General features: G+C 37.8%; 1 protein-coding gene across 1 annotated transcript; it reads left to right on the forward strand.

Moving 5' to 3' along the window:
• The first annotated feature begins 2048 nt into the window (after positions 1 to 2048).
• LOC117303352 (phosphatidylinositol 4-phosphate 5-kinase-like protein 1) lies at positions 2049 to 9819 on the forward strand. The gene is made up of 8 exons (XM_033787521.1): positions 2049 to 2270; positions 2980 to 3054; positions 3738 to 3904; positions 4936 to 5098; positions 6140 to 6195; positions 7560 to 7672; positions 8089 to 8251; positions 8690 to 9819. The coding sequence occupies exons 1-8, from the start codon at positions 2049 to 2051 to the stop codon at positions 9381 to 9383; spliced, it is 1653 nt and encodes a 550-aa protein (XP_033643412.1). The 3' UTR covers positions 9384 to 9819.
• The last annotated feature ends 1722 nt before the right edge of the window (positions 9820 to 11541 follow it).

Raw genomic sequence — 11541 nt, forward strand, 5'->3', positions numbered from 1 at the left:
TTATTGTACCATATTATTATGAATAAATGAATTTGTAAATTTTTATTTAGGAATGTTGTTTATATACTGAACTTTTTTGTTTTGTTGTCACAGTGTGAGGTTGGGGAGATAATTTTAAAAAGTGTCTTTTTCAAAGATTTGTTGAACTGTTAATTCGATAGCATTTTGGGTTGTAGGCTATATATTTTATAACTAGTGGCCATCCTAACACTTCTCCTGCCACCCCCCCCTCACTGAAAGTGAGTTATATGTTTCCATTGCAACTTTTTATATTGAAAGTTCTCAACTTGTAAAGCCTAGGTTCAGGGTAGCACAATTAATTCCAAACCAATCAGAAGTTCTGGGGGTCAGCGGGTCAACTGACATTAACAAATATTTGCGAATTACAATGTAAATTCTACCTCCATGGTTTAATCGACGGTTCATCACTTTCAAAAGAAACATCTGGGCCCAGTTCATAGAAAAAAATTCTGCTAAGCAAAACTTAGCAGGATACCAGTCACAAATTATACATGTGACATAGCAGTTTGGCTGGTAACCTTATTATGGTAAGCATAATTTTGTTGTGCTTGGCAACTTTTTGAGTTCAGCATGCAGCTCTATGCATGAAATTGGGCCCTGGATATTAAAAACGATCCAGATTTGTAGACTCGCCCAGTCCCTCAGCAGAGTCGGCCTCCAACAAGTCGATGTGGCGCCCTCTATTAGCTACTAATAAGAACAAATGGGGACGGTTCCATTAGCTTAAAAGGGTGGATCAGATTGCCACTGACAGGGGCCCCTGAAAGGGACGCACGGAGAGGGACAATTTTAGGATCATGCGAAATTGCTCTTATTAATAATCCCAAAAAGCTTATTCATCATGTTTAATTAATCATGTCTCTTTGTAACACTGTGGTTTTTTAAAACAAGATTTTGAACGCTCACAAAAAGACCTTCCCCCCTTGACAAAATAGGACAGTCCACGTAACCACGGTATCGCCATACAAAAATGGCTTCTTCCGGTCAGCTGTACAAGGAAATGTAAACAACAAACTTGATTGCCAAGATTGCACGATATTTAAAGGTATTTACTGTAGGACTTAGTTACCTATTTGTTTCCAAATTAACAAATATTTTAAGGAAGCTAGTGTATCTGGAACTACACGTTTTCCCAGTCAAAACGATTAAAACTTACGATTTGAATTTGATGATTGATTGAATGATTTGGCTTCGGCGCTCTATCTTTGCTTTGAGTTTGACCTACCTCCATCCATGGATGGATCGAATCCTACCGGGGTGGGCGGGGCCCGGGGCACTATGTGGATTTGGTTTTTCAGTCCTTGCTTGACTGCGTGGGTTTTTACCCAGAGATTAATTCTCTGGGTAAAACTGAAATTTCTTCAGTGTCTTCTCACCTTGTCTAGATGCTGAAAAGACTTTGACAAGTATTATCATATACGAGATAGATAGCCCCATAAATCGGTCCAATCCACTCCGTATCCTTGGCCCCAGCACCACTGATATCAAAACCTTTCGCTTCCTTGAAAAACCATCTGCAATGTTCTGCATCATGAAACTTACCGATCTAATGCTTCAGAAGTTGCAGATAGCACTGGTAACTACACGACACTTGGAATCGTTCAAATAGGTATCAAAGATTTCGAGTAAAAATCAAGTGAATTTTGAGTGTGAATTTTCTCAACTACCACTCTTTTACTGCTAATGCGCGATGCCGATTGTCCCCGACCGTGCGCAGATTTTTTTCTCAGGACAAACGTGTAGAATTATCTGCACACGTTCGCCCTGGGAAGAAAAAATACCCAATTAATAGATAGATAGTCTGTAGAACATGATGTAGATGTAGATGTAGTTAGTAGTAGTAGGCCTACGACCGAAGATGTAAAAAAAAAAAAATTGTAAAGGAGTACAGCGTCTCAGTAAAAGAGTAGAGTTTAGTAACAAGTAGAGTTTAGTATAAAAAAAGGAGTTTGGAGGTTGTTTCAATATTCAAAATGTAGCTCTTATTTTAACGTTTACTAAAACTATTCTGACTGGCCCCTAACAGCATGGTTTGTGATTATCCAAAACAGAAAACATGGCAACAGTTTCGGACTCCGGCTGCCCAGCCATCCCACTCAAAGGATTTTGCTACCCTGATTGGTAAAGCCCATCACCAATGGACTCGACGAGGAATCATAGAAATCAACGAGAATCATAAGCTTTTTGAATTATCCCGCTGTATACAGATGGGTATACGAGAGTGTTATGACCCACGACAAATTAATCAGGTAAAGATAGTCCACATCTACTCCTAGAACTTTTTCGGTTTCGTCCGACTATCGTCTCCCGTAACCTCATAGGTTTATATCTCTCACGCGTTAAACGATGATGGTTCAATCATTGTTCAATGAATTTTGGAATCAAAAATCTCTCTTCATTTTTATTTTAATCTCGCAAAAACATATGGACATGCGTCTGGGAACCAGACGTCTGATTCCTAGACGCGTGTCCATATGTTTTGTACACAAAGCAGGGATCGAGTGTTTTTTTAAATTCTAGGACGGACGAACGTGTGCGAAAATTCTCCACGTTTGTCCTGGGGAAAAAATAATATGCGCACGCTCGTCACGTGCGTGACTTCGCGATGCGTTCGGGAGAGTTCGGGGATAATCAGCATTTGTAGTGTGTTGTTAAAACGTAGTATTTGGGGACTGAATTACGGTAAGAATTTATAACTTTTAACATTTTTTGAGATTGCGGAGTGGGTTCTCTGGTCGCCCCCTCGGACATTGAGATATCATGATTGAACCATCATCGTTTGACGTGTGAGAGATATCTTCTCAGATTTATATTTTTTGACATACAAATTATATCTTTCACTTTATAGTGAAATGATTCTCATAAGGCTATACACTATCGAAAGCTGTATTTGTAACCAGGTGAAGTTTTGATTACCATCCATTAATTAACAACCATTTGTTGTGTTTATCTTCAAAGGGAGATGTTCATCTTCAAGATGAAGACTACCAAGAGGAAGTAATTATAACTCTTGTCGAGAATGATCTCAAAAAGGTATTAAATTAAAAGTCAAGTAGAATTTGAAAATTTGAATAAAGCACAAAGCAATGGGGGAGGGGGGGGAATATTGACAAGCAGTGCATGAAAGGACGCGCTACTGGTCGCGCTGAAAGAGGAATGACCGAAAACCAGACTGGTTCGACAACATTCACTTAAAAGAATATTAACTTTGGTTTAATCCTTACACTGTTGTGTGTACAAGCACTGTACACTCTGTACTTTTTTGGTCTGTGAAAAATCACAGCCATATTACTTGGTTGCGCTCGAACCCATGACATTTGCAATTTAAGAGCAGTGTCTTACCAACTAGACCATCCTAGAGGAACAGAACTCTGGGAAAGTACTGAGTAAATAGTGCTAACCAACATCAGTGGAAGGGTAAAACCAAAATATTAATATTTTCTATCATCCCCAAAAGAAGTAGCAGAAGGGAGTTCATTTTTCAAACCACCACGGGACGGCCGACCCCTAATGGACTAGAGAGAGAATTTGAAACAAAATAGACCTTGAAGCTTTGACTTACGGCCCCAGGAGCAGGTGGCAACATACTCCCTTCTGACACTTGAAGTTTAGCCCTCACTTTGAAGTGGCGATCTTCGTAAAAAATTATAATAATTTTTTTTTTTACAGAATTGGTTTGAATAATATCTGATTTTTAAAATTTTATTTCTTCCCAGCTTTTTGAGTTCAGAAGCTATGCTCCTAAAGTATTTGCCGCAATACGTACCTTGATAGGAGTTACAGAGTCGGATTTTTTGGAGTCACTTTCCCCCTCATCAGGGTTCCCCAAACTCTTCATGGAATTTATCACCTCTTCGAGAAGTGGAATGACCTTCTTTCTGTGGTGAGTTTACAGAAAACTTAAGGACTTTTAAAGCCAAGGACTCTCAGAAAAGAGAACTTAATCACTGTACTAGCCAAGACCTGGATGGAGAGAAGTAGTACTAAAGAGAAGACAAGGAAGGAAGGTTAAGTTTTAGATGTGGGAGGAAAACCCCAGAGAATTTGTCCAGGGCAAAACCCATGCAGTAAGGTAGGGACTGAAAACCCAATCCACAAAACCTGGGTCCAAGAGGTGAAACTGAAGGCGAGGAAAGGTACTGTAGAGTTGTTGTACCGCCCTCTATTGACTGTAGTTGTTAAGTCTATTAGTTGCAATCCAAGATGTCTGACCAATAATAAACGTATCATCATGAACCAGTCCAATTAAACATGTCTAAGTGTCTCAGTGGTTAAAGCCTAAACACCACAGGTACCACTACGACGACTCAACCTCCCAACGTACATCTCTCTTGATTCCCTTATTGCTTTACGTTTCAAGCTGTTGTTTTGTTGTTTAAACGTGACATTTGAAGTGTGATCCTAAGAACAAAAGAATTCCATGGACTGATGTTAAATTTGCATCGGGGGATAAAGATACTTTTTTTGGTTTCTACCCATATACCCACCGATGTGTGTTAGCACTGTAAACTCGATACTTACCCGAGTTCTGTGAACAAATAAACAGTGGCATATTACTCGGGTGGGATTCAAACCCATGGCATTTGCAATTCTAGAGCAGTGTCTACTAACTTAGACCACTGAGAAATCCCGGTAGATAGAGGCAGTTCGAATCCCATGTTTTAGCAGCAGGTACTGCAAACGATATAATAGATGTTGAATTTGCATCAAGGATAGGATTTTGAAGTATATAGGATTTTAAGCTGTGGTGGTGTTTGTTTGTTTGTTTGTTTGTTTGTTTGTTTGTTTGTTTGTTTGTTTGTTTGTTTGTTTCTTTGTTTCTTTGTTTCTTTGTTTCTTTGTTTCTTTGTTTCTTTGTTTCTTTGTTTCTTTGTATACTGTACATTGATTCATTGAACATTGTTTATCTTACAGCAATAATAAAGCCTTTATCTTGAAAACTGAGAAATACACGGATGTCTGTTTCCTGAGGAAGGATTTCCTGCAACGTCTTGTGAAGCATTTTGTGAACTACCCTCATTCGTTACTAGTGAAGATCGTAGGCTGCTACTTCATCAAACTCAATGGAAGTAAAGGGGTAAGTTACTGTCTCTTTGTAACAGTGAAAAGATGTGGCGCTGGAATCATTTGGGAACAGTTTGGAAGGAAACTTGAAATTGTTAGTTTACTCTTAAAGACAGTGGACCCTATTGGTAATTGTCAAAGACTAGTCTTCACAGTTGGTGTATCTCAACATATGCATAAAATAACAAACCTGTGAAAATTTGGGCTCAATCAGTCGTAGAAGTTGCGAGATTATTGGAAAGAAAAAAACATCCTTATCGCACCATGGTTACACAAAGTTGTGTGCTTTCAGATGCTTGATTTTGAGACCTCAAATTCTAAATCTGAGGTCTCAAAATCAAATTCGTGGAAGATTACTTCTTTCTTGAAAACTATGTCACTATAGGGAGCCGTTTCTCACAATATTTTAGTATATCAACCTCTCCCCATTACTCGTTACCAAGTGAGGTGTTATGCTAATCATCATTTTGAGTAGTTACCAATAGTGTCCACTGCATTTAATGTAAGGTCAGGCCTTTGAAATGATCCACAGCACCTAGGGCAATTGCTGTGGTGCCCCGTGGTTGTGCTGTGGAGCCCTCTGCAAGGTTCCAATACAAACTTACAATTTCCTCATAGAAATGCCGCTTAAAAGGGAAATTACTGTGCTCCTTCAAGAGGGAAGTCCCAAGGCCTGTAAAAATAAACAGATTTACATTGTACCAAAAGATGATGACAGGGGGCCAATTAGATGGGCATCTGTTTAAATCCCGTCAGCAAAATAACAAACATATAAAGATTGCTTGGCCACATAGTTTTCAGAATTGGAAAGAGGACTCTTGAGGGTGCTATTGTAACCTCCTCTTGTAAAATGGAGAAAACAAGTAATATGTCCATAAGTCATCAATTTATTACTAAAATACAGGGTCCAAGAAAGGGTTAAACCGTAGTCTCGCGTAGAGATATCCACAGCATGGAAGCCCAATTTCCTTCCTCCATATCAAAACACAACTTTGTATGAAAGCATGAATTACAAAAGGGTTAATCTAATAAAATAAAAACTCTTTTTTTAAAGATCTATTTCACAGTTATGCAGAGTGTTTTCTACCCTGATGACCGTATCACGGAAAGGTAATGTTCAATGTTCAAAATGAAATCCAGGATGGTTTTTCTTTATTAGTTTCAATAAACCAATTCAAGCTCCACTTGGGGAACATTTTAGGAAATAGATCTGAACCAAATAGCAAATGTCAGCTTTGCATAAAATTTCACTTAGTTTAATCACTTTATACCGAGTAAAAAAAAAACTTGTTTCCTTTCAAAGGCTGCCTCCTTTTTTTCTTTTTTCTTTTTGTTCTATGCATTTTTTTATTTATTTGTTATTAATGAAAAAGAGGGATATATTTTAAACGATCTCATCTAAAACAATCTGAATGTCTTGTCTGAATGTCTTGTCCAACATGTTTCATTTATGTATTGTGTGTTTGAGCAGTAGAAAAAAACAACTGTGGATTTTGACATTTTCAAAGGAATGGCAGCCATCTTTAAATTAAAAAATGCAAAATAAAAAGCCCCTCCTCCTTCCTTTTTCTGAGAAACCCAGGTCAAACATGTTATTTTTTATTTATTTAGCCTTAAATTGTTGTAGTTAATAAGTCCAGTTGTCTAAGTTTTAGCCAAAGTCTTTTTATGTGAAGGAAGCCCTATATTTACCATGTTTTCCAACTGAAACATATCTTTATATGTCTAATATTTCTTCTTTAAAGGAACATTACAGAACAGGTTAAGAGCATCGAATTCAAGTTCTGGTGCTAATTCACCGGAGTGTGGGTTCGAATCCCGGTCGTGACACTTGTGTCCTTGAGCAAGATACTTTACTATAATTGCTTCTCTTCACCAAGGGGTATAAATGGGTACCTGCGAGGGTAGAGGTTGATATTGTGAATGACAAGCTTTCGGAGCGCCACGGCAGCTCGGAGCTGTATACTCCCTAATGGGAGCTGAGAAAGATTAAAGGGATGTTTATTGGCCCAATGACCAGGGGACTAATGTAAAGCGGATTGATACGGTTTATTGTGAAATGCGCTATATAAGAATTTGTTATTATTATTATTATTAACTGGTTTTTGCTAACAAAATAGTTGCTGGCAGTGTAAGCACTTTGTGTAATCCACCATATACATAAACTGACAAACCTGTCGAAGTTTGAGATCGATCGGCCATCTGGGTCACACGAGAGAATAGTGAAAAACCGATTATACATTTTGCATTGCATCAATGCCAAAATAAAAATGAATATAACGCTCACTGAGCGATAAACTTCAAACGCGAAGTTAGATTATTTCTTTCTCATCAAATATGACATTTCAGTCAGAAATATTTCAAGCGATGTTTTAAACTATCATCATCATTAGAGCGTGTAAGTTTTATGTAAATCTGTGATCTGCACAATTTTTGTTTCTTACCAATTCTGTAACGTTCCTTTAACTCATCAGATATGACTTGAAGGGATGTTCTGCTAGTCGCTACGTCAAACCATTAAAGGAAGAAAGCCATAAAGTTATTGTGCTTAAAGACAATAACTTTGAGGGAAAGACAATTCAAATAGGTATGTCAAAATATCCTCTTCCAATAAAACAATTAACCCTTTGCGGCACTCTATGGTTGTTGTCAACCCACCTGCAAACCCGGTCAGCCATTTTGTGGAGTTAAAATTTTGACTCCACAAAATGGCCGACCGTGATAGTTCACGGCGCCAAAGGAAAACTGTGCAACTTTGAGTGATACTGGTGTGGATCATTATATTCTACTTTTAAAATATCTATCTAACCATTTGCATTTCATAACAAACGATTTCAAATGCATTTTAAAGACCAACTCGTCCGATCCAAGGCAATGTGTTCCTTTAAGTGTAGCCTGCACCTTGATGTTGCCATCCGTCCTTATGTTGTTAAAAATGCAATATTTCATATAAATCAAAACAAAGAAATTGTTAAATAGCAATTGGTTTTCCATTTATTTCAGGAGCCCAGAAATGTTGGTTTATTAAGCAGGTTGAGATCGATACAAAGTTTCTTGAGAATCAGGGCGTGATGGATTATAGTCTCATACTCGGTGTTCAAATCCTGCATGCTGATGAAAAGATAATGACGGACAACCTTGCTGACGTTGTAGTCAGGGCCAGAAGGTAATAATAACAATAATAAAATAGGATAGTAATGGTAATAATAATAAATAAGGCACAAGAAAGCATTAGGATTTGAGCTGTGTTTTGAATTGTTCTATTCTCTGTGGAGAGTGGAAGAGAGTTTTAAAGTTGGGGGCAGCACTGGAGAAAGTCCTTGATCAAATGATTTTGTGCGTATGGATCAAGAGATGTGATGATGAACAGAGTGGTCGGGCAGATACAGTGATGAGGTCAGACAGGTAGCTGTGGAAAGACGCAGCGATAATGGTTAAAGTGTCTTGCTAAGGACACAAGTGTCATGACTGGGACTCAAACCCACACTCTGAAACTTTTGAGATTGCATGGAAACATAGACTAGGCTCGGATTATCAATGAGGAAAGTTCAGAAACAACAAGACGTGAATTACGTTTAATATTTTTATATTTTTCCTTCCCCAGATCCGTCAAACTCTTACCAGAGAGTCCAAACAGTTTGTGTCCGAACTGCAAGCGGAGACTTCCCTCGTGGAATCAGAGATCTACCGTCAAAATCCACCCGGGCTTGAAGACTCCTTCAAAATCGTCAAGCCCCCAAGATATTAATGAAACAGAATCAAGAATTCAACAGCACTTGGATTATGCTGCTGATGATGAATTAAGTACTACTGGCGAAGCGGGACGACACCAACTCGACGAAAGAGAACTCCTACCTGTAGATATGGACACACCTGATAGTACTAAAGATGATGTCGGACTAGGTGAGACTAGTGGACAGGTTTTGCCTGGAATGGTTACCATGAGCAATAGCCAAGGGAACCAGCTAAACAGCCAAGGGAACCAGCTAAATGAACCTCCAGAGTTGAGAGAATCCAACTCTAGTTTTTGTGAATGTGCGAATCTTCTTAAAATGGACGAAGTTTTGAACTGCAATCAACGTTTACTTCCAAACACTGCAAATCCGTTACATATCATTGATGGACAGAATCACCGGTATTTCGTTGGAATTATTGACGTTTTTACTCGGTTTACATTTCGGAAAAAGATGGAGCATCTGTACAAATGTATGCGCTACCCAACTCAATCGTTCTCTACGGTTAGACCGGAGCAATACGCCAAAAGATTCAGAGAGTTTTGTTCCGCAAAATCTGAATGAAATTATTTTAAACGGTAAAAGGATTTTGAAGATATTGCTAAAATTTGGAGTGGTAATGTCTTTGCATGCAGGAAGATTAATCCATTCACGCAGAAACGTTTCTCAGATTGAAACGTACATGAATCCCGCTCTCTAAAACCATATTCCTTTGAAAGGAAATTGTTTGAGCAAAATGTTTGACATTATCAACAGCCGCAGTGCTTCTTACCAGGTAAATTTGTTAGGGTCATGAATTTTTGGAGTAATTCCCAAAAGTTATGAACCCTCCATTTAAGTTGAAAATAATACCACACATAGAACAACAAATCTACATTGTAAACATTATTTGATTCAGTTACTCTCAATCATGTTATCTGTAATCAGCTTATTTGATTCAGTAACTCTCAATCATGTTATCTGTAATCAGCTTATTTGATTCAGTAAGGCCGTGTACGAAACGACGACTTCGGCTACAGCTACGTCTAGATCAGTGCGTCTACCAGTGTTGAAGAATAGGCAGACGCGCGCGATCTAGCCGTAGCTGTAGCCGAAGTCGCCGTTTCGGACACGGCCTAACTCTCAATCATGTTATCTGTAATCGGCTTATTTGATTCAGTAACTCTCAATCATGTTATCTGTAATCGGCTTATTTGATTCAGTAACTCTCAATCATGTTATCTGTAATCAGCTTATTTGATTCAGTAACTCTCAATCATGTTATCTGTAATCAGCTTTATCATCTACTATTGAACACATCATGTTAGGCCTACCCTATGGAGATTTCTATCATAGGATTTGGACTGCCTCCATCCACCTAGCAGTCTCAGTGGTCTAGTTGATATGACACTGCTCTAGAATTGCAAATGTTGTGGGTTCGAGTCCCACCCGAGTAATATGCCTGTGTTTTTTTTTCCACAGAACTCAAGTGAGTACTGAGTAATACAGTGCTGACACATCGATGTATATGGGTTAAAACAAATTTAAAAAAAATATTTAAAAAAATAATAAGATTTCTATCGTTTAATTGCAATATTGTTTATATTGATCAATATATTTTTAAAGAAAACTTAAAAAGGAATCGTCTGTAATTTATGTCTGTATAAACCAATGACTTGGTTGTTGCTCTGTGATTTGAGCTATGCCTCCATTATTTGTAGAGAATGGAAATTGTTTAATTTTTGAACTGCGATATAGGCTGTATTTTTTATTACAGAACAATAAGCTTGGCTGCAAAGATTTCTAGCAGTTCTGCCTTAAATTCTATTGGAACAATTCGGTTTGTAGGTTTGTGTTACATGTATAATCGTAACAATGCAAACTATTCTTGATTACTGTGTGCGAGTATAAAATGGTTTGTGAGTATGAAGTGTTTCTGAATCTCAAACGTCTGATTCCAGTTAGGCATTGTAACAATATTTTGTATTGACCCCTTGGAAGCACAACACAAAATTTTAGGTCACCGTGTTCCTGTGGTTAGACTGCAGGACTTGCAATCGCAAGGTTGTGGGTTCTCATCCTATCAAGCTGATCTTTTATTTCACAATGACTAGAACAGGTATTGTCGTCTACTTACTGAATCACAACTTCTTGATTTGTGCAATTCATAATCATAGATTTTTTTTCAATGTTTGTATGAGAGAAATTGGCTGTTGCCAGCTTGGTGCTTATATCCCCTTGCAGGACCTGCAATCACAATGTTGTGGGTTTGAATCCTACCAAGCTAACCACTGATTATATCCCCTTGGAGTTTGCCAAGTTCCCTTGAATGGAAGATTACGCTTCTACCATTAACCGCCATTTTGGGGGTCAAATTCCTTTGACTTCCCAAAATGTCCGACAGGATAGTTGCTGTGAGTTTGCTGCACTTTGTGCAATTGCCAATCAACACATTTGAAGAAAAATGTTTGTTTACGGTTATGCACTGTGCAATACTGTAAACTTGATTGAGTTTCATTAAAATAGTGAATGAACTTTTGAAATTATTATAATTCCTGAACTATGTTATTATTTACTGCTTTATTTGTAATTCTTTTCCTGATAATTCATAATTTATGTGTAATTGTTTTCTATTGCTGCAATTTTTTTTTTTAAATGACAAAATGTTTACATGTATTCTAACCCCAAAGAAAATGGTAATAAATCTATATTTTGTAATGCATTGAATGATTTGAAGTTTATT

Source organism: Asterias rubens, chromosome 19 (assembly GCF_902459465.1).
Source record: "Asterias rubens chromosome 19, eAstRub1.3, whole genome shotgun sequence".
Taxonomy (NCBI): Eukaryota; Metazoa; Echinodermata; class Asteroidea; order Forcipulatida; family Asteriidae; genus Asterias; species Asterias rubens.

Excerpts from the sequence above, each read along its gene's own strand:
- LOC117303352 (XM_033787521.1), top strand. The coding sequence starts at position 2,049 with ATGGTTTGTGATTATCCAAAACAGAAAACATGGCAACAGTTTCGGACT. Across the intron at positions 6,196-7,559 it reads GATGACCGTATCACGGAAAG|ATATGACTTGAAGGGATGTT; the intron begins GTAATGTTCAAT and ends TTAACTCATCAG. Across the intron at positions 7,673-8,088 it reads GGGAAAGACAATTCAAATAG|GAGCCCAGAAATGTTGGTTT; the intron begins GTATGTCAAAAT and ends CATTTATTTCAG.